The following is a 23041-nucleotide window of genomic DNA, read 5'->3' as shown; positions in this document are numbered from 1 at the left end:
ATTATGTAAAAGTAGTAAAAAAGAAAAAAAATATATATAAATTTGGTATCGCCGTAATTGTACTGACCCGCAGAATAAAGTTAACATGTCATTTTCATTCCACAGTGAATGCCATAGAAACAAAATCCCAAAAACACTATAGGAATTGCATTTTTTTCCCATGCCAACACCCTTTTTTTATTTTTGTTAAGTTTTGCAGTACATTTTATGGTACAAAAAAACTAACTCTCATACGGCTGTCTCGACGGAAAATATAAAGGTTGTGGATCTTGGAAAGTGGGAAGCAAAATAAAAACAGACTGTGGCGGGAAGGGGTTAAATACCACATTAGTACACAGCACCACCTAAATAGCCTTAAAGAGGCTCTGTCACCAGATTTTGCAACCCCTATCTGCTATTGCAGCAGATAGGCGCTGCAATGTAGATTACAGTAACGTTTTTATTTTTAAAAAACGAGCATTTTTGGCCAAGTTATGACCATTTTTGTAGTTATGCAAATGAGGCTTGCAAAAGTCCAAGTGGGTGTGTTTAAAAGTAAAAGTCCAAGTGGGCGTGTATTATGTGCGTACATCGGGGCGTTTTTAATACTTTCGCTAGCTGGGCGCTCTGAAGAGAAGTAACATCCTCTTCTCTTCAGAACGCCCAGCTTCTGACAGTGCAGACCTGTGACGTCACTCACAGGTCCTGCATCGTGACGGCCACATCGGCACCAGAGGCTACAGTTGATTCTGCAGCAGCATCAGCGTTTGCAGGTAAGATCGACTTACCTGCAAACGCTGATGCTGCTGCAGAATCAACTGTAGCCTCTGGTGCCGATGTGGCCGTCACGATGCAGGACCTGTGAGTGACGTCACAGGTCTGCACTGTCAGAAGCTGGGCGTTCTGAAGAGAAGAGGATGTTACTTCTCTTCAGAGCGCCCAGCTAGTAAAAGTATTAAAAACGCCCCGATGTACGCACATAATACACGCCCACTTGGACTTTTACTTTTAAACACACCCACTTGGACTTTTGCAAGCCTCATTTGCATAACTACAAAAATGGTCATAACTTGGCCAAAAATGCTCGTTTTTTTAAAATAAAAACGTTACTGTAATCTACATTGCAGCGCCTATCTGCTGCAATAGCAGATAGGGGTTGCAAAATCTGGTGACAGAGCCTCTTTAAATGCACTTTATGTTTCTAAGTAGAGTTGAGATAAAGAAGTAACTTTACATCTGTGGATTATCTAGGCTGTTTTTGCCAAAGAATAATTTTTGGATTGAGCACTTCATTAATATTTAATACTAAGGAAACCTGGGTATACTGGCACCATATATTTCAGTCACTAGTCAAGCATTTGGATATGCTAGTAGCATCAACCACAATACTATTATCAGTTTGTCCATATGATTGTTACAAATACTAGTGTAAGAAAGCAGTCTATATATATGTGGTATGGCAGAATAATGTTGAATCATGCTTCATAGCATGGAAATACTGGACCACAATAGTTTCAAACTAACAGGCCAATTCTTATTGATTTAATTGTGGCACTCTAGTCACTTTGGTATGGCTAGTACCATAAAGATAACATACATGCAACTTATCTTATAGCACAACTAGACAGTTTGTAGGCTTCTGATAAATGGCGATTTTATCTGGATTTTCCATTTAATCCATGTTTTTAAAGGTACTGTGCCCTTACAGGGTCAGCTGAGTGCTGCTATAAGAGTGCACTTCTTTTTCGCGGCCGTCTTTTTAAGCAGCCGTTTTTCAAAACGGTCGTGTCGGAACAGAACGCCATTTTTCCCATTGAAATCAATGGGCAGATGTTTGGAGGTGTCAGATTTTTTGGCCGTTTTTCGGCCGTTTGCGGCCCTAAAAACGGGCGAAAATAAGCTGTGTGAACATACCCTTTAAGAGTAAGCAAGTATGCTTTGGAAATAGGGCTGTAGTTAAAAAACTAGAGCACAAATTCCCTTCACTGAGGCAGTCAACCTTTAATAGTAGAAATACAAAAGTTGTAATTTTCCAGTTATGAAATTCCAGAAAATAATATTTAAGACGTGATATAAAGGAATTACACTATTCTCAAGTGCAGTGTTTTAACTGACGTTAGGACATTTAACAATCAGGCTCCCACAATGAAATCGAATTTAACAGTCACAGCCCTCATTGCTGCCTGACATTGCTGTGGAGAACACTGCAGGTATGAAAATTCAATTGTGAGGAAAATAAATTAATTGCATGTTTATACTACTAAATTATACAATCGTCAAAATTGCTTGATTGTCAAATTTTTGAGTGTACTCTGCTAAAACAGCAGACTGTGCAGTGCTTAATGCTGGGTATATTTAAGAGCGAATGCGGAATGTTTGGTTGTTTTACAAAAGAAAAAAATTCAATATCTGGGACAAACATGAACATATGGACAAAATGTTGCATTATTTTGGAAGATGATGCAGACTATGGATTTATACCATAGTATGTCCGTGTGACGGCCGTTTAAACAATGGGCGTCACACGGACTCATGTATTTTAATGGGGCCGTTCACACGGCCGTTGTTTTAATGGACCGCGTGAAGGGTCCGTTGAAGAATAGAACATGTCCTATTTCCTTCCGTTTTAACGGATCCCTCGATAGACTCAAGTCTATGGGGATCCGTGAAAACGGTACCCGCACGTGTGCAACTCGGACGTGAAAAATGGCAGTTTTTCATGTCCGCGTTTGCACTCGTTCGTGTGAATCTTGCCTTTCAACCATTACAATGTACTAAAAATGTTTTTGGCAATATACAGTCTGTTGAAATATGATCTCTGAGAGCTAATTTTTTGGATCACAGCATAGGGAATTTAAACATACTGTATTTTTCCAACTTAGGGCACATTAATAGATCCACCGCACTTGTATAAAGTGTAGAAGCCCTACAAGGCTAACAGATGGCAGTGCAAAAAGTTGATAGAATCGTTTGATAATAAATCATAAATCTTGAATCCAAAACAGACATGGATGCCACGGTGAGATGGAATCATTTCTCTGGAATTTTATAAAATTGCTAGGATGTGGTGTAGCTTTACTGAAAGGGAAAGAGATAGTACATGTGCTATTCAGTGTGTAAGGGTGGTTTCACACACAGCATTTTGCTCCGTTTTCTCGTGGTATTTTTTGAGGCGTTTTTAATTGCGTTTTTTCATGTAGTTTTAAGTGCGCTAGAAGCTACATTAAAGTGTATAGTAAAATATTAAATGCACAACACACAACTGCGTTTTGGTTAGTGCCGTTTTCTCCTACCTCTTTCTGTAGGCCATGCCTTCTTTTAAAAAAAGTGGCAAGGGTTGGCGTAAAATACCCAAAAGTTGCAATTTTCAATGCAAATTGCGACTTTTGAGCCTTTTTGATACTTTTCTCTGCCAGAAAGGTCGATAAATTCCCCCCATCGAGTGCAGGGGATAGCAGGGTTCCTTTACGGCTTTTTTGTGTCACGTGTGATGCCACGGCCAACTGCCGTATCCTGGGAAAGAGCCCTGCTTGCCCCTGCACTGAATGTGCTGTCTGGATATGCATTAAAGCGAAAAAATAAAGAAATTTAAATAAATCGGGGGAGTGCTGTGCTATTTACTCTTCTTGGATTTTGTAAATTGATTTTACCCTATCATACATTTGGACTAAGCACCACTGAACTTGTTGAATGTGGGTCGAACCTGGTGAGATAATTTGCTCATGTTTTGGATATTTGCAATCGCTTTTTCTTTAAGTTTGGATACTATCTCTCTATCTCTCTATGGCGGAATCATCATAGGGGCGTATGGGGCGGCCGCCCAAAGTGCATTGCAGTTTTGTTGCATTTTTTTTTGCCGCAAATGACGCCAAAAACTGCGACATAACTGCAATGTGTATGTCCTGCAAAACGACCTGCACGCAAAAGGTCAGATGACCTTATGTTTGCAGTTCTTGTTACTGATGAGAGACCTGCAGGTCAAATTACTATGTAGGCAGGTCTCTGTACAGCAGAGTAAGCTGCTATTTAAGTATAAGGTGGATGGATTAGTTTAAGGGGTCTGTATTTAGGGGGACTGGTCTGGGGTTTGTACTTAGGGTGTCTGGTCTGGGGTCTGTGTTTAGGGGGTCTGGTGTATCTATTAGTTTAGAGGGTCTGGGGTCATTATTACATTAGGGGCTGATGTCTGGGGTCTGTATTTAGTGGGGTCTGGTTCAAGGTCTGCATTTAGGGGTCTTGTTCTGTATTTATTTAGCGTGCGTGTTCTGGGGTATGTGTTTATTTAGGGGGTCTGGTATGGGGACTGCAATATTTTAGAAGTTCTGGGGTCTGTATGTATTCCATGTATTCTGAGGTCCGAATTTAGTAGTCTGAGTTAAAGGGATTGTCTTGGTACTGACTGTTTTTTCCTACTGATGCCCTATCCACAGGATAAGTCATCAGTATATGATCAGTGGGAGTCTGACACCCGGACCCTGCACCGATCAGGTGCTACGGCTGCCTCCGGGCATCGGATGTCCGTGCCAGAAGTAGATGGCTCCGGTTACAGTATAGCGGCTGAGCAGCAGTACTGCAGCTCTGCTCCTATTCAAGTGAATAGGAGCAGACTTGCAGTTCTGCAGCACATGTCTGTTATAGGAAATCCTTGTATTCCACATAACGTCTTTGCGTAGCCCAGGACTAATAGACAAATGAGTGTTACCATTCCCATTGTCAGGAGTATGTGTCCCTACAGTGTGATGCTGTTAGCGATGGTTGGAGACAGTCAGTATGTAGGGACACAGCCCTTTGACAAGAGAAATCGTAACACCCATTTGTTAATGCTCGCACAGAAAGGTGATGTTCACTATAGGCACAGCAGAGCGGCGGTGGAGAAGGGGGAAAAAATTTGCTGAACCGCCCAGGGCCTATACAGCCTTCTGTACTGTAACTTCATTGTTAGCATTATCCCTGTACTATGATGCTATGTTAATTACAGGGTGGGCCCACGAAAAATAGAACCCATTCTCCTTTGTGTGATTTGTGCAGGATAATGAATAATTGAAAAATTACGTACTTACTCGTTACAGGAGACGCTGGAATTGGATTTTGCCAGAGGACAGTCCACAAAAACACGGACAGAATTTTTTTTTCTTCGCCCCCAAAAGTTTGAACTGTGCATGCTCATAAATTGACATGCGCAGTGAAAGCAAAACAAGGGAAGCATAAGACGAGGACTTTAAGTGAAGGAGAAGTGATGACGGAGTCTTTCTGACTGAGTTGGGGACCCGTCACCTCATGAGACCAGGAAGAGCGGCGGGGGTGGAGTGAGTCATACTCACCAATCACAGCCCGGCTTACAGCTTTCCTGCGCTAACATAGCGTGGGAAAGCTACAAGCGGGGGTTGTGATTGGTGAGCCCCAGCAAAGGCAGCAGTGCACCCAGTCCCTTACCATGCAGCAGATGCATGTGTGGCACCAGCGGCCATTGAGTGTCTGTCTCACTCTGAGTCCCTGGCTGGCAGTCCTCTTGAGTCTCCACTCCTCCTGCCCGAGTCCGCTGGGGTTCGCTCCTCCTGAGTTTAACTTCTCCTAGAAACTGCCTGAGTCGTCCTCCTCCAGCACTGGCTGGCCTGGCTCCAAACAACTACGGACGATTCTGAACTTCTTTTGTTCTGACCATGAATTCTTTATAGCTGAGTTGCCTGTCTTAGTTGGAACTTGCCCTGTTACCAAGTGTGCATTGAAGTCCATTTGCCTTTATTGAATCCAGGTAATACAACACACCTACACACTGACTACTGACTTTGTTATTGTGAAAAATAAAAAAAACTTTTTTTATTCATGACATCTTTGGACACGTGTTATCACTTATAAAAAAAAAGGTGTTACTTATGCTCTTTATCACAAGCTGTTGATTTTGTATGTGTCCATGAAAATTCTGGTCTGTTCGTGATTTTTAGCTTAGTTGTCCAGAAATAACTGACGTGGAGTTTGGCAACTCTGCACAACATGTTGGATATTCGAGACATAAATTTTATTTTGCTGTTCTAGTTCGGGCACTGTCTGGGGATTAGGATTCATAAACACTACGCTTCAGGAAACCAAATAGCTAAAGGTTGCACACTGTTAGGACTGAGGACTGTGAAGGCCACATTCCTTTGCTTTCCATGTGTTTATCTGTGATTGCCACATTAACTTGGCACACGGACGCGTGCAACGTATGGCAAGTCGCCCCGTCTTGTTGAAAAAAACAATAATCACACTTGTGAGAAGTTAACTGTGCATAGAATTGCTCAAAGATGTTTATGTATATGGCTGTATTATCATTTTCATCAAAATATATTGGATCCACAATCCGCGTGCCCAGGTCCGCACCGTCCATGAGGCGAGATGAGCAGGTCATGTGAGTGTAACGTCTATGGCCGTGGCCCATCGTTCTGACTTACCCTCCGACGGCCGCGGCCATGGACACGTTAGTTCCCTGCAGCGTCTTCCTCCTGTGAGATGCCGGCACTCACTTCCTGGATCTGAGACTGTTTCCCGCAGGGCGCACGCCCGCGCGTACCCGGCCCTAAAGGGCCAGTGCGCACACAATTGCAGGAGGTCTGCAATCAGTCCACAAATGCTACTGGACAATAAAAAGAGCTATTCCCTCTTGATCTGTGCCTGAGCATTGTTGTGTACCCAAAGTTTGTCTTGCAAATGGTCTCCTAGTGTTTTCCAGTTCCCAGTATTACTCGTTCCTGCTGCCTGTACCCTGTATCCTGTGCTTCCGTGCCTCTGTGCCGTCTAGAGTTTAAGTCAAGTTGTGTCTTCCGCTGCATCTACTGAGTCACACCCCGCCCGGTGTCCGTCTACTGCCAGAGCCTTATCTTCAGTCTGAATCACCGCTACTGTCTGCATTGCCTCCGGTACCCTTTCTGGACTATAGACTTTGTACTGTACCTGTTTGGTCAGCTGCTATCCTGCTACATGGTACGGCCCAGTGAGTCCACACCCCGCACCGTGACAGTGAGTATGTAAAGGTTTTTTTTCCTGTTAAAAGTATAAAAGTATGAAGGGCACTATCTACAGGGGGGGTTATATGTGGGGCACTATCTACAAGGGGGGCTATATGTGGGGCACTATCTACAGGGGGCTATATGTAGGGCACTATCTACAGGGGGGATATATGTGGGGCACTATCTACAGGGGGCTATATGCGGGGCACTATCTACTTGGGGATCTATGGGGCCACAATCTACAGGTGGATCTATGTAGGGAACTATCTACAGGGGGTACTATCTACATGGGTCTCTATGTGGGACACTGCCTACAGGGGGCTCTATGTGGGGCACTGTCTACAGGGGGCTCTATGGGGGGCACTGTCTACAGGGGGCTCTATGGGGGCACTATCTACAGGGGACACTGTGTGTGTGTGTGTGTGTGTGTGTGATACAGTGTATGGTGCTATTATAATCATGGACACAGTGTATGGTGCTATTATAATCAGGGACACATTGTATGGTGCTATAATAATTAGAAGCACAGTGTATGGTGCTATTATATTTAGGGGCGTAGTGTGTGGCACCATGAGAATTTTGTCTTTGTTTGTAGTTGCATAAATGTTTGAATAGTGAGAAGCTGAAGACATCTGAGCGGCTAGAATCTGAGAAGACGTCACCTGTTAGTCACTTAATGTAGATGTTTATTCTGCCTCTAATCAATACTGTAGTCATTGTATGATCTGGAGTGAGATGATGGGTGGTATGAGTTTTTTTGTGAAACTGCAACTCCCAGCATATCCTTACCATCATTTGTGCCATGCAGGGAGCTGTAGTTTTACGCTGTACAACCTTTACGTTAGGGGTTGCACTAAATTGAGCTGTATTTGTGCTGGTGCTGTATTTATGTACTGATCTTGGTTCTGGTGTTGCATTTATGTATTGAGCTTTGTTCTGGTGTTGTATTTATGTACTGAGCTTTGTTCTGGTGTTGTACATATGTACTGAGCTTGGTTCCAGTGCTGTATTTATGTACTGAGCTTAGTCATGGTACTGTATTTATGTACTGAGTTTGGTTCTGGCGCTGTATATATGTACTGAGCTTTGTTCTGGTACTGTATATATGTACTGAGCTTTGTTCTGGTGCTGTATATATGTACTGAGCTTGGTTCTCATACTGTATATATGTCAGAGCTTGGTTCTGAATCTGTAATTATAGGATATATTTATAATAACAAAACTGCAGGGCAGATGGAATTGGTGCAATTCATTGTATATTTAATGGTAACCTGTCAGGTCGTTTTAACCCCCTTGAACCGCCACCATGTGGTAATACATGTCTTGACAATATTTCCTAACATTCCCTAGTATGTTTTTTTCAGATGCAGCAAAATCTATAAAATCAACTTTTAAAATTGCGCACACTATATGCTAATTACTCATTAAAGGATCATGGGGCGGTGCAACTTTCCTGAGGAGTCACAAAGTCCTGCCTCCAAACCCACTTTTCCATGCTTGATTGACATCCCCCTAGCTGTTGTACATCGCTACCAGTCTCCTCCAACTTTCTCAGATACGCCATTGCATGGGCACACACCATTCAGCAAGGTGTACTCTGCCCGGCTTCATCGCTGCACCATACATGCCAGGGGAGTACAAGGCAACTGCGCATCCGCAAGAGTTGGAGGAGGCTGCTAGTAATGTAGAACAGCCAGGGGTATGTCAATCAATACCTGGGGGGCGCCATTACAATTTTCACCTCAGGCAGAAGAAAAGCTAGAATCGGTCCTGCGTGTACCTATAACCACACACCAAATGCCAGTTTTTGGATCATGAAGTGGATGTTGGTGCAGCTTGTGTGAATTTTGTGGGTGCCAGTACCTATTGTTCTGCGAATTATCGCACCTGGTTCAATGGAACCATGCTTTATCGGACATGACAATAGGACCAATGTGTTTTATATGGAAAGGTAAAAACTAAAAAAAAAAGTGCATAGTATAAAAATAAAGAGCACAGTATAGTACCAGTATAATACCATAGAGGGAATGGAATAGTAGTAATTTGTACAACTTATTATATAGTGCGATGCAATAAACATTACGCATTGCCACATAAATACAGTTTCATAAAAACTAAATGTTTTCTTTAACCCCTTCCCAACATTTGCCATAAATGTATGTCATGGAAAGCATTGACTTCCCGCAAAATGCCGTACATTTACGGCAAATGTTTGGCACCGGCTCAGAAGCTGAGTCGGTGCCATCATCGTCGGATCTCAGCTGTATCTTACAGCTGGCATCCGACTGTAACGGCGGGGACCGAAATTAGCTTCGATCCCCGCCATTAACCCCTTAAGTGCAGCGCTCAAACGCGATCGCTGCACTTAAGGTGTTTGCAGCTCATCGGAGCCCCAGCAATGAAATTGCCGGGGTTGCAGTGGCTGGAATGGCAACCGGAGGCCTAATACTGGCCTCCCGGTCTGCCTAGCACCGAAGCCGGTCAAGATCCGCCCGGCGGCGGAGCCTGATCAGCTTCCGTAGCTGCCGGCAAGATGGCGCCGGGTCAGGAGCTGATCCGGCGTCATCAGCTGTGGAAGTCAGCTGTACTGTACAGCTGACATCCACCTGTAACGGCAGGAACCGGAGCTAGCTCCGATCCCTGCCATTAACCCCTTCGATGCAGCAATCGAAAGCGATTGCTGCATCGTAGCGGTTACTAGCAGATCGCCAGCCCTGACAGGCAATCGGGACTGGCGACTGCTGTTATGGCAACAGGAGACACAATGGTCTCCTGCTCTGCCATTACGGAAGCCGATTAGGCCCCGCCGGGAGGCGAAGCCTAATCGGCTTGCTGTCAGTGAATGACTGACAGATCTAATACATTGCACTACATAGGTAGTGCAATGTATTAGAAAAAAAAAAATCTGACCGTTGGACCTTCAAGTCCCCTAGTGGGACTTGAAGAAAAGTGTAAAAAAAAGTATAAAAAAGTGTAAAAAAAAGTACAAAAAATAAAAGTTTGAAAACAATAAAAGTTTCAAGTAATCAAATAAAACACAATCACCCTTTTACTCTTATCAAGTCCTTTATTATTGAAAAATAATAATAAACCATTTGGTATCGCCACGACCGTAACAACCTGAGGTATCAAAATATTATATTATTTATTGCACTCGGTGAACAGCGTAAAAGAAAAACGTAAAAAACTTTACCAGAGTTTCTGTTTTTTGGTCACTTTGCCCTACAAATATTAGAATAAAAAGTGATCAAAAAATCGCACGTATCCAAAAATGGTACCTATAAAAACTATAGCTCGTCTCGCAAAAAACAAGCCCTCATACACCTCCGTCGACAAAAAAATTAAAAAGTTATGGTTCCCACAACTTGGCGACAGAAAAAATACATTCTTTTTACAAAAGTAATTTTATTGTGCAAAAAGTTGTAAAACATAAAAAAGTGCTATAAATTAGGTATCGCCAGAATCGTACTGACCCGCAGAATATAGGTAACATGTAGTTTATAACGCATGATGAACGCTGTATAAAAAAAACCGAAAAAAGCTGTGCCAGAATTGCGTTTTTTTGTTTACCTGGCATCCCAAAAAATAGGATAAAAGGTGATCAAAAAGTCACATGTACCCCAAAATGGTACCAATAATAACTACAGCTCGTCCCGCAACAAACCAGCCCTCATACCGCTACGTCTATGAAAAATTAAATTAGTTATGGCTCCAATAAGTCAGGAAATAAAAAAATATGCAGTTGTGCCCGAGGGGAACATTTCTTCTGTTTCAAGAGGCGATTTATCAAGGACCTAAAATTAGGGAACCAGGAAGGGGAGAGCCCAAACATATCCGCTGGAAGCGACGGTGCCCGTATTATACCAGGACAACACTTTCCCAGCAAAATTCCCCAAACTACAAAAGGTGCGGAGTGTGGACCAAAAGGGGGATAAGAAATGACACCATTTATCAGTGCGACACTGGCCTGTGCGGAAAGGATTGCTTCACAGCGTAACACACATCTATGGATTATTTTATTTTTTTATACCACCTGACTATGCCCCTTATATACTCCACCCCGCTTACATGTACCCCCACATTATAAATGGAAACACCAGCAATACTCAAACAAATATAGTACCAAGCAAAATCCGCTCTCCAAAAGCCAAATGGTGCTCCCTCGGCTCTGAACCCTACAGCGTGCCCAAACAGCAGTTTCCTTCAACATATATGGCATCGTCATACCCGGGAGAACCCTTTTAACAATTTTTGGGGTGTGTGTCTCCAGCGTCATAAGCTTGGCATGACATATTTGCCACTGAATGGCATATCTAGAGAAAAATATAAATTTTTAATTTGCACCATCCGCAGCGCATTCATTTATGGAAAAGACCTGTGGGGTGAAAATGCTCACTACACCCCTTAATAAATGCCTTGAGGGGTGCAGTTTTCATAATGGGGGTCACTTCTCAGGGGTTTCTTTTTATTATTTCACATCTGAGCCTCTGCAGTTGTGAACCAATACTTTGTAAATCGCCAAATTAGGCCTCCACTCCGCATGGTACTCTTCACTCCTGAGCCCTGTCATATGTCCAGGCAAAAGATTAGGGCCACATGTAGGGTGTTTCTAAAACCGGGAAACACCACATAATAATTAGAGAGCTGTCTTGTTATGGTGGCACAAGCCGGGCACCACATATTGGCATATCTATGGAAAAAAAATCCCATTTTCACTCTGCAACATCGAGTGAACACTAATTTCTACAAAACACCTGCAGGGTTAAAATGCTTACTACACCCCTTGGTAAATGCATTGAGGGGTGTAGTTTCCAAAATGGGGTCACTTCTGGGGGGTTTCTACTGTTTTGGGCCCACAGGCGCCCAGAAACCAATCCAGCAACATCTGCACTCCAAATGGCGGTCCTTCCCTTCTGAGCCCTGCCGTTTGCCCAAACAGCAGTTTATGACCACATATGGGGTATTGCCGTACTCGGGAGAAATTGCTTTACAAATGTTGGGTTCTTTTTTTCCTTTATTTGTTGAGAAAATGAAAAAATTTGCGCTAAAGCTACGTCTTATTGAAGAAAAAGGACTGTTTTTATTTTCACTGCCTAATTCTAATAAATTCTATGAAACATCTGTGGGGTCAAAATGCTGACTACACCCCTAGATGAATTCCTCAAGAGGTGTAGTTTCCTAAATGGAGTCCCTTTTTGTGCGTTTTCATTGTTTTGTCCCCTCAGGGGCTTTGCATATGTGACCTGGCCTCCGCAAACCATTCCTGCTAAATGTGATCTCAAAAAGCCAAATAGTGCTCTTTCCCTTCTAAGCCCTGCCGTGTGTCCAAACAGCCGTTTATTACCACATGTGGGGTATTGTTTTACTCGGGAGAAATTGCTTTACAAATTTTGTGGTGCTTTTTCTCCTTCAGTCCTTCTGGAAATGAGAAAAAATTAGCTAAACCTAGATTTATTTTGAAAAAATGTAGATTATTATTTTCAGGGCCTAATTCCAATAATTTCTGCAAAAAAACTGTGGGGTCAAATCGCTCACTATACCCCTAGATAATTTCCTCAATGGGTGTAGTCTCCAAAATGGGGTCACTTGTGGGAGGTTTCCACTGTTTTGTCCCCTCAGGGGCTTCGTAAATGTGACATGGCCTCCGCAAACCATTCCTGCTAAATGTGGACTCCAAAAGCCAAATGGCACTCCATCCCTTCTAAGCCCTGCCGTGTGTCCAAATATCCGTTTATTACCACATGTGGGGTATTGTTTTACTCGGGAGAAATTGCTTTACACATTTTACAGTGCTTTTTCTCCTTCAGTCCTTGTGGAAATTAGAAAAAATTAGCTAAACCTACATTTTCTTTGAAAAAATTTAGATTATCATTTTCACAGCCTACTTCCAATAATTTATGCAAAAAAACCTGTGGGGTCAAAACGCTCACTATACCCCTAGATAATTTCCTCAATGGGTGTAGTTTCCGAAATGGGGTCACTTGTGGGGGGTTTCCACTGTTTTGTCCCCTCAGGGGCTTTGTAAATGTGACATGGCCTCTCAAACCATTCCTGCTAAATTTGAGCTCCAAAAGCCAAATGGCGCTCTTTCCCTTCTAAGCCCTGCCATGTGTCCAAATATCCATTTATTACCACATGTTGGGTATTGTTTTACTCTGGAGAAATTGCTTTACAAATTTTGCGGTGCTTATTCTCCTTTAGTCCATGTGGAAATGAGAAAAAAAATCGCTAAACCTACATTTTCTTTGAAGAAATGTTGATTTTAATTTTCACGGCCTACTTCCAATAATTTCTGTAAAAAACCTGTGCGGTCAAAATGCTCACTATACCCCTAGATAATTTCCTTGAGGTGTGTATTTTCCCAGATGGGGTCACTTTTGGGGGATTTTTACTGTTTTGTCACTACAAGAGACCTTCAAACCTGACATGGTGCCTAAAATATATTCTAACAAAAATAAGGCCCCAAAATCCCCTAGGTGTTCCTTTGCTATCCACATGTGGGATATTTCCTAAAACTGCAGAAACTGGGCATCAAATATTGAGTTGCATTTCTCTGGTAAAACCTTCTGTGTTATAAAAAAAATTGTATTAAAAATTTATTTCTGCAAAAAAATATGAAATTTGTAAATTTCACCTCTACTTTGCTTTAATTCCTGTGAAATGTGTAAAGGGTTAAGACATTTTCTAAATGCTGGTTTGAATACTTTGAGGGGTGAAGTTTTTAAAATAGGGTGACTTTTTGGGGGTTTCTAATATATAAGGCCCTCAAAACCACTTCACAACTGAACTGGCCCCTGTAAAAATAGCCTTTTGAAATTTTCTTGAAAATGTGAGAAATTGCTGCTAAAGTTCTAAGCCTTGTGAGGTCATAGAAAAATAAAAGGATGTTCAAAAAACGATACCAATCTAAAGTAGACATATGGGTGATGTTAATTAGCAACAATTTTGTGTGGTATAACTGCCTGTCTTACAAGCAGATACATTTAAATTGAGAAAAATGCTAATTTTTGCAATTTTTCGCTAATTTTTGGTGTTTTTCATAATTAAATACTGAACATATCGAGCAAATTTTGCTAGTAACTTAAAGTGCAATGTGTCACGAGAAAACAATCTCAGAATCGCTTGGATAGGTGAAAGCATTCCGGAGTTATTACCACATAAAGTGACACATGTCAGATTTGAAAAATGAGGCTCTGTCAGGAAGGTCAAAAGTGGCTAAAGAGGGAAGGGGTTAAAGTGTAGCTAAACGTTTGACAAACTTCTGACATGTCATAGTGACATGTCAGAAGTTTAAATTGGTGTGGGTCCGAGCACTGAGACCTCCACCAATCGCTAGAACGAAGCAGCTAAAGCGCTCGTGTGAGTGCTCAGCCGCTTCGTGTCTGTTCACCTTTTTCCGGAAAGCCGATGTATCGGAGTTTATTTCTGGAAAAAGCCGAACAGACACGAAGTGGCTGAGCGCTCACATGAGCGATTCAGCTGCTTCGTTCTAGCAATTGGTGGGGTCTCAATGCTCGGACCCCCACCAATCCAAACTTCCGACATGTCACTATGACATGTCAGAAGTTTGTCAAACATTTAGCTACACTTTAAAAAAAACCAGTGCAACATTACAGAAAAAATAATCAAAATAATACATTTTCATGTGTGTAACGATCAACAGTTAATGCATACAATTTATCGCATGTTGCTGTATATGGAGCATGTCTTAATTCATTGCAATAACAACAGGAAAGGGTATATTCACATGTGGAAGATTTTTTCCAGAAATTTCTGCTACTGTCCCATACATCCAAATGGGGTTTTCAGAAATCCATGCAAATGCTGCGGATACACACCCCTTTATATGTGTAAAAATGTCCTCAACAAACCTGCTGCATGTAAACATTTCCTTAAAGGGATTGTTTCACTTAAGATATTGATAGGATATAGCTAGAATATGGCATCAGTATCCGATCGGTATTGGTGCGACCGCTGGGAAGTGCTATGTCACTTCGGATCCTGTCAGGTGAGCTGTACTGTTGTCATAGGCTAAAGGGTCAGCTGTTGAGTTTATAATGACATCTTCAAAAACCTGCCAAATTCCAAAGTGGCATGGCGATCTGTTCTAGTGATCAGCGGGGGCCACATGTGTCTTTAGTGAGAAAACGATTTAGGTCTCATGCACACGACCTTATGGGTTTTTGCAGTCCGCAAAACAACGGGTCCGTTGTGGTCCCTCAGACTGCCAAAAACCCTTGTTGTGTATCCGTGTGTCATCTGGACTCACGGATCCACAACAATTCAACAGCATTGGTGAATCCGCACTGTAAAATGACTTGTCATGAGATTTTGCGGTCCGAATTTGCGGGCCCGCACCGATCCGTGTAATTCACGGTCGTGTGCATGGAGCCATAGAAAAGAATGCAGCCGCAATTTATCGGATAAATTGCGGCCGCAAAAATATAGTCGTGTGCATTAATCCTTAGTAGTTTAATCCTTACAGTTACTAATGAAGTTATTAATCAATATACATGTTAATAATAAGAATAATATATATATATATATATATATATATATATTATATATATATATATGATATCGCATTATTTGTTTTACAGTAATTAAGAAACATGTTACTCTGTCAGAAGCACAGGCTACATAACTTTAAATATGTGGTGAACAACCACACAATAAGGGTATGTGCACACACACTAATTACGTCCGTAAGTGACGGACGTATTTCGGCTGCAAGTACCGGACCGAACACAGTGCAGGGAGCCGGGCTCCTGACATACTTATGTACGATGCTAGGAGTCCCTGCCTCTCCGTGGAACTACTGTCCCGTACTGAAAACATGATTACAGTACGGGACAGTTGTCCTGCAGCGAGGCAGGGACTCCTAGCATCGTACATAAGTATGATGCTAGGAGCCCGGCTCCCTGCACTGTGTTCGGTCCGGGACTTGCGGCCGAAATACGTCCGTCAATTACGGACATAATTAGTGTGTGTGCACATACCCTTACAGCTATTATTATTTCAAGTCTTTCAGATGACAATAAAAGTGGGTGAATAAGTCTTACCTTCTTTCATCTGGTCGGTATGATGAGGCGGACCGGCCACTGGTCCAAATAAACATCTTAGAGTGTTGTCCAACTTTGCCTTTCCCGACAGTGGTGGACTTGGCGGAATGATGTAGTGACCTAAGAGAAGGATACTTTGTGTCACTCATTTGAAGAACATGATGAAAATCAGTGCCCATTGCCTAAAGGTTTTTCGGTGCAACTTTTATTTTCCTAGTTAGTACTCCAAGGATTCTCAAATGAAGAGATAGATTGGCTGATTATGTAAACTAATACATAAAAGAATATAGCTTCTCCTCCCGCTTTGCAGCTTTAATTGACAACACTATCTCTTGCTTTGATTTTCACATGTTCATTTCCAGCAGTATGAGATAAGGCACATTTTATTCCTGTCGTAATAAATTTTGCTGTGGAAAACCATGTCCTAGTAGCCGTAAAATCATAATCCTCTAGGCTTTAATAAATTGAAGTTTTGGATGCTAGAGTTTTGTGCTTTATTTTATACTCCCATGTTTCTTCTACTTCTCTTTTTCCTGAGCAGAAATGTATCTAATAACATGATATGATTCCATGATGCATTCATGCTACTTCGATCTGCTACTAAACCTGTAACTAAATATCACCGCAAATTTAAATACAGAAACTCTCCCCCCCCCCCCCCCCCCTGACACCGCTCAGGAGAATCTTAGCAACGTGGCCAGGTGCTCCTGTTCCATGATGTCTGATGTCCAGTGATGCAAGCAGAGTATGTTCCAAGGTTTGTTTCCTATTTCCTTTACAGTTTCACAGGTTTTTTTTAACCATTTCATTGCCTGCTCCCTTTTTAAAAGTCGAATATGTCATTTTTATATAAAGTATACATCACGTTTTATTGCTTCTGAGTTCTCTGCATCATTTCTTATGTCACTAGCTGAAAAAAACCATCAGAATTGCTGAAAACTGTAACACTTTTTTTTTATGTTTCACTTGTTCAGGGGTCTTAGACATAATTAAAGTGATGGTTGACTTTTGGAGCCACTTTAACTAATATATTAGGGAATGACATTATGAACAATTCTCTAATATATGCCTATTACCCAAATCTCTCTATCTTGTGAAGGGAGTGATTCAGATAATAGCAGTATATTATAGATTGTAAGAAATGCAATTTCCTAGTATACAAGAGGAGGTGCACCAAAGATTTACCTCCGCTTAAAATGCTGGAATGTGAAAGAGGTGCTTCCTCTCTTGGTTCTCTAAAAACAATATAAAGTAGTCATTTTGCAGTGGTAATACAGTTGCTTTGAAAAATAATAGTAAATGTATAATAAGCAGTGAAGTAATAATGGCTACTGTTGTCAGCTTTAGGCCTAAACAAATGACTGTCCCGATATTTATCCATCTAATTCATAAACACACTTGCTTAAGAATCATTGATGTGCCGAGTATCCATGGAAACATGTACCGAATCCTTGTGCATAATAAACATCAGAAGAGTTGATGATTCATGGCTATATTAAGGTACCTCAAAATCTGCATTTACCGCCATTTATTGTACTATTCGATACCTCGCAGTTCTGTGTAGTGTAGCAATTTATAAACGCATCTTTGACATGGTTTGCCTATAAAATAATAGATAATACATGCGTAATATGCATGAAATCTTTTCTTTAGCTCTTCTGTATGCTACACCACAATGACGTTATTGCAATGAAGCTATGAAGCATGCCTGTACTGTATCATACATGTCTGGATTTGTTACCTACTGAGAGAGGATATAACACAATGCAAGTACTATATGAGATATTCAATCTGGGAAAAAGTGCATCGCTTCCAGTGTAGAGATCAGTGATACATATGTCTGTCTGATTTGTTCTAAAAGAAAACATTGCACGGTACAAATAATATCTATGACTGACATGCTTAAAATAAACTAGTATAAAAGGAAATTACTGTGCAATGGTCATATATATATATATACATATATATACATATATATATATATATATATATATATATACATATATATATATATATATATATATATATATATATATATATATATATATATAGTAGTGCAGCCAGGGCCGCCATCAGGAATTTCTGGGCCCCATACAGCCAAGATGTCTGGGCCCCCCCCTCCATTACCGGGGGTGGGCAACGGAAATTGTGGCACTCACGTTTGTACGTTATACGCATTAACTGATTTTGGTGCTGATGTTAATTACAGTTTAGGAAATCATGGAGCCGGCAGTGACCGGTTAATGCTCCGGATTTTGATCTATTTAGCTAAAACGTATCAGACTGTATGGCATACAGTGGGATACGTCGCCTGGAGAATGGCCCAGGGGAAACTACTGAAGTCACTGTCCATGAACAGAGCTGGAGCCTTCTACTAGCGCTCTGCCCAGGGACTCTGGCGCTTTTCCTGATGTCCATATACGTAAAGTGACGTCCGAAGCTTTGCAAAGCCTGAGTACACAGCCAGAGCATCACTCTGGCCAGGGATTCCGGCCCTGGAGAATCCCCTGATGTCACTTTACATATATGGACAGTGATGTCAGGAGCTTTCCCAGGGACAAAGTCCGCGGGTAGAGCACTCGTGATGCTGGATGGGGACTCCGGAATAACAAAGTCTACTACGCCATTTCATCCTTCAAAAAGAAGGTAAACCAACGTCTACCAGCCCGATGGAGGCTAAAAGGACATAATGGAGCCCTGTGAATTATCGTTTACGTTGTTTCTACTGTAAGGTAGGAGATTTCCTGACTACACGATAAACTTAGGGCAACAATACGATGTGAAGGGGCCTTAAGGGAGGGGGAAGCGCTTGTGAGGATGTATGGAGCACTAATGCTCCGCTCTTACGTTGCCATTAAAGTTCAATGTGTTTTTCCACAGCAAAAATCTGAGGCTTTCCCTTTGATTCCTGGCGCAGATGCTACAAGCGTGTAGCAGATCCGCACGAGAATAAGGCCCTGTTCACATAGAGTTTTTTGCCACATCTTTTTCAGCGGAAACCACGGCAAAAAAGTCCGAAATCGCCTCCTATTGATTTCAACGGGAGACGAAGGCGTTTTTTTCCCGCGAGCGGAAAAAACGCTCGCGAGAGAAAGAAGCGACATGCCCTTTCTTCAGGCATTTCCGTCTCTGACCTCCCATTGACATCAATGGGAGGCAGAGAAAGCCTGAAGGAATTTCAAGGCAGATTTTTCTGCCTGCAAAATACTGTGTGAACAAGGCCTAAGTCCCATTGTCATTCAAAGTTGCTCATCCTCGGCTTTTCCATGTAATATAAGTAGCATGCTACTTATTGCTGTGGTGGATTTCTTTTCATGGTGCTGACAAAAATACACGTGGAAAATTTTTCACAGCATGTGAACTGGGTTGCGGAAACCTCATATGCATGGGATGCAGAATCATCAACATGTCATCGGAATCCGTATCAAATCCAACATGTGTGAACGGGGCCTTAGGGGGAGTTAAAAAAACTCTGTTAGGCCAAATGCACACGATACTTATTACGTGCAAATTTGTCGCGGGTATTTTTGTGCGGCAAATTCGCAGTGTGACACAGTACCAGCAAAGTAAATGAGATCAAGAAATCTCATCTACATGTCGCATTTTCTGCAAAAAAATTGACCTGCGGTGCGTATTTGAAAATATGCTACATGTCAATTTATCTTGTGTTTCCGCTTGCGAATTGTTTCTGACTAGTTTAAAAAATAATAAAAAAATCTGCAGCATAAAACCTGCACCTATTTCCGCATCAAAAAGTAAAAACCGCACCTAAAAACTTATCAAAAAACGCACTAATACATGCAGATTTTACCTGCGGAATTACCTGCGGTTTTGATGCGGATTTTGTGCACCGGATTCCTCAATGTGTGCGTTACAGAATTTGCTGGAGATTTACAGCAAATTAACCCTTTACATTGTAAAGGATGAAATGCGTTACAATTCTTCAACATTAGGGTATGTTCACACAGATTATTTTCAGACGTTTTTCTGGCCATAAACGTCCGAAATATCACAAGCAGAACGCGTCCAATCATCTGCCCATTGATTTCAATGAGAAAAAAAACGGCGTTGTGTTCCGACGGGCCGTTTTGTTTTTACAACGGCCGCGTAAAAAAACGGCCGCGAAAAAGAAGTGCAGGTCGCATCTTCAGACGTTTCTGGAGCCTTTTTCATTGACTCTATAGAAAAACAGCTCCAAAAACGGCCGTAAAAAACACTGCAAAAAACACTAGTTTGCTTAAAAAACTTCTGAAAATCAGGAGCGGTTTTCCCTTGAATATCTCCGTATTTTCAGACTGTTTTTGCTAATTGTGTGAACATAGCCTAATGGGCATGCAGCTGATTTAACCCCTTCCCTCCTCAGCCATTATTTGGATTTTAACTTTTGTTTTTTCCTCTCCACCTTCCAAAAGCTATTATTTTTTTATTTGAGGGCTTGTTTTTTGCGGTACAAGTTGTAGTTTTTCATGGCACCATTTATTGTACCGCATAATGTACTGGGAAGCTGAAAAAAAATTATTTGTGGGGTGAAATGCTGCACGTGCATGAGGTTTTGACAAACCCCATTCACATGAGTTAGGGCTTATTCAGACTAACGTGTTAATCGTCCGTGTGAAGGACGTTTTTGTTAATGGCCGTCACACGGCTGCATGTATTTCTATGGGGTTATTCACATGGTCGTTGTTCTAACGGACCGTGTGAAGGGCCTGTAAAAAAATAGGACATGTCCTATTTTTGTGCGTTTTCACGGATCCCTCAATAGACTCAAGTCTGTGAAAATTGGTCCCGCACGGCTGCAAATCGGCCACGAAAAACTGCCATTCTTCACGTCTGATTTCACACACGTTGGTCTGAATATCGCCTTAGGCCTTATTCACACGAACGTGTCCATTTTGCGCGAGCAAAAGTTCAGTGTGGCATCTGTATATGGTGCGTAGCTGCGGGATTTTCGCGCAGCCGGCATCATTATGACACTCTGTTTTGATGTTACAACACAGTAAAGAAGGAGGGGCTTTTATGTTTCCCTTAACTTCTTTACCTACTGTAGCGCGAATCACGCGCGTCATCCAGAAGTGCTTCCGTGTGCCGTGCGCGATTTGCACGCACCCATTGACTTCAATGGGTGCGTGCTGCGCGAAAGACGGGCAAGTATAGGACACGTCGTGAGTTTCACTGACAGTCTGAACGGCCCCATTCACTAACATAAGTCCGTGCGACGCCAGTGAAAATCACGCTCGTATCATGGACGTATAACACGTTCGTGTGAATAAGGCCTTATATTGTAATTTGTAGTGAATTTTCAGTGCGCAATCCACAATAAAAATAGGAGGCAAGTAAGCGGCCTTATTCAGACGTCCATGTTCGGTTTGTGATATACGGAGCGTGTATCGGCCATATTTCCCGGACCGACCACAGTTCAGGGAGCCGGGTTTCTAGCATCACAGTTATCTATGATCGTAGGAGTCCCTCCCTTCCCGTGGGAATACTGTCCCCGGTCCCGTACTGAAAGCATCATTACAGTATGGGATAGTATTCCCGCGAAGAGGCAAGGACTCCCAGCAACACTGATAACTATGATGCTAGGAGTCCGGCTCCATGAATTGTGGTCGGCCTGGGAAATATGGCCGATACACGCTCCGTATGTCACGGACCGAACGAGGCCGTCTGAATAATTCCTTAGTCTAGTTACACAGTGCGGTGAAATCCCATTTTTTTGCCACAAGTTTTGCAAAATCGCGGCAAAAACTTGATTTGACTGCACTGTGAGAATATAGCCCAACAGCACTTTTCATGTTTTGCATCCTTTTTTTATGCAATTTTCATAATAGTTTTGCTGCTATTTTTATATAATCGCGGCAAAACTGCGCCATTTTTGCCGCGAAAACGAAAAAAAAATACCAAAAAACATTTTAACCAACTTTATACATTCTACAAATGGGGTCAGGGGGAATAGGAAGCAGGATGGATAGGGGAAAATACTCACCAGCCTGCAGGTCCGTTCGGCAGTGTAGAGGAGCTGGGGGCGGGATCTCCACACGGAGCTTCAGCACATGCTGCACCTTCCCCGTCCAGTGAAGCTACAACAGGTATGCAGGGGGTGCCGCGGGCGTTGCTAGGGGGGTGCCGCGGGCGATGCCGCGGGCGTTAGTAGGGGCGGGGCGCGAGCATTGAAAGGGGGGCCCGTGAGCGTTGCGAGGGGGGGGCAACAGTCCGAAGGGGGGCGACGGCAGCCCGGCGGGCCCCTTTTCTTCATCCATGTGGCCGGGCCCCTGACAGGAGTACCAGTAATACCCCCCTGATGGTGGCCCTGAGTGAGTGCAGCTACTGGACAGTGCAGAAACTGTCAGGTTTTTAAGCAACCAGGGAGCATGTACAGCAGAGAGGGGTTTTCTCTGCTGTTTCTTGGGTGTTAAGCCCGGAATAGGGCCTGGTTTGCTGGAGTGTGAAGGAGAAGGGCGGGCTTCCATTCCATACAGACAGTCCGTGTCTTGGGCTGTCTGATGAGCCTAGGTAGGCTTCACCTGAGACGGCTCTTTAATTGAGGTGTGTGCTGTTCACACAGGGCTCTCAGTCTGGGGATGATAGGCATGCTAGCCTGTGAGAGTCACCAACGTGTAAGGTAAAACTGCCTATGTTTTGAGGTACTGGGCACAAGGCTTAGGGTCTCTTAGTGAGGGACAATTAATGTTTACTAGAGGCTGGACGGCCTAGGGTTTATTTTGTATGTTTTTTTGTTGTAACACTGCTTGCTCTGGTGAAGACAATAAAGTTAGCTGCGGCTGGTATAAACTTTTATTCAATGAGTTGGAGTGAACTTTATAAGTGTGCCAACCATCTCACCCTTGAGATGGCGATCCTGTGAGCTAAGTGGTCCCCAAGATGTCACATATGGTGGAGAATGCGGGCAATAAAATGGCACAAGAAGTGTGCAGTGAAATTTAAAGGGCCAGAAGCCCAATCAAAGAGTCTGTTTTTCCATTGCAATGGGTCTTATTGAAGAACTCCTCAAAAAGATAG

At 42.5% G+C, this 23041-nt stretch overlaps 1 protein-coding gene across 1 annotated transcript in view; it reads right to left on the bottom strand.

The window, feature by feature from the left end:
• KCNMB2 (potassium calcium-activated channel subfamily M regulatory beta subunit 2) overlaps window positions 1–23041 on the bottom strand; it is a 626403-nt gene that overhangs the window by 113052 nt on the left and 490310 nt on the right. The window contains exon 3 of the mRNA XM_075861645.1: window positions 16025–16144. Within this exon, the coding sequence (XP_075717760.1) occupies window positions 16025–16080 (56 nt within the window). The 5' untranslated portion in view covers window positions 16081–16144. The remainder of the gene's footprint in view (window positions 1–16024; window positions 16145–23041) is intronic.

This window comes from Rhinoderma darwinii, chromosome 4, assembly GCF_050947455.1.
Source record: "Rhinoderma darwinii isolate aRhiDar2 chromosome 4, aRhiDar2.hap1, whole genome shotgun sequence".
Lineage (NCBI taxonomy): Eukaryota > Metazoa > Chordata > Amphibia > Anura > Rhinodermatidae > Rhinoderma > Rhinoderma darwinii.
The sequence above is the reverse complement of the archived record's forward strand: the minus strand, read 5'-3'. Positions and strand labels throughout refer to the sequence as shown.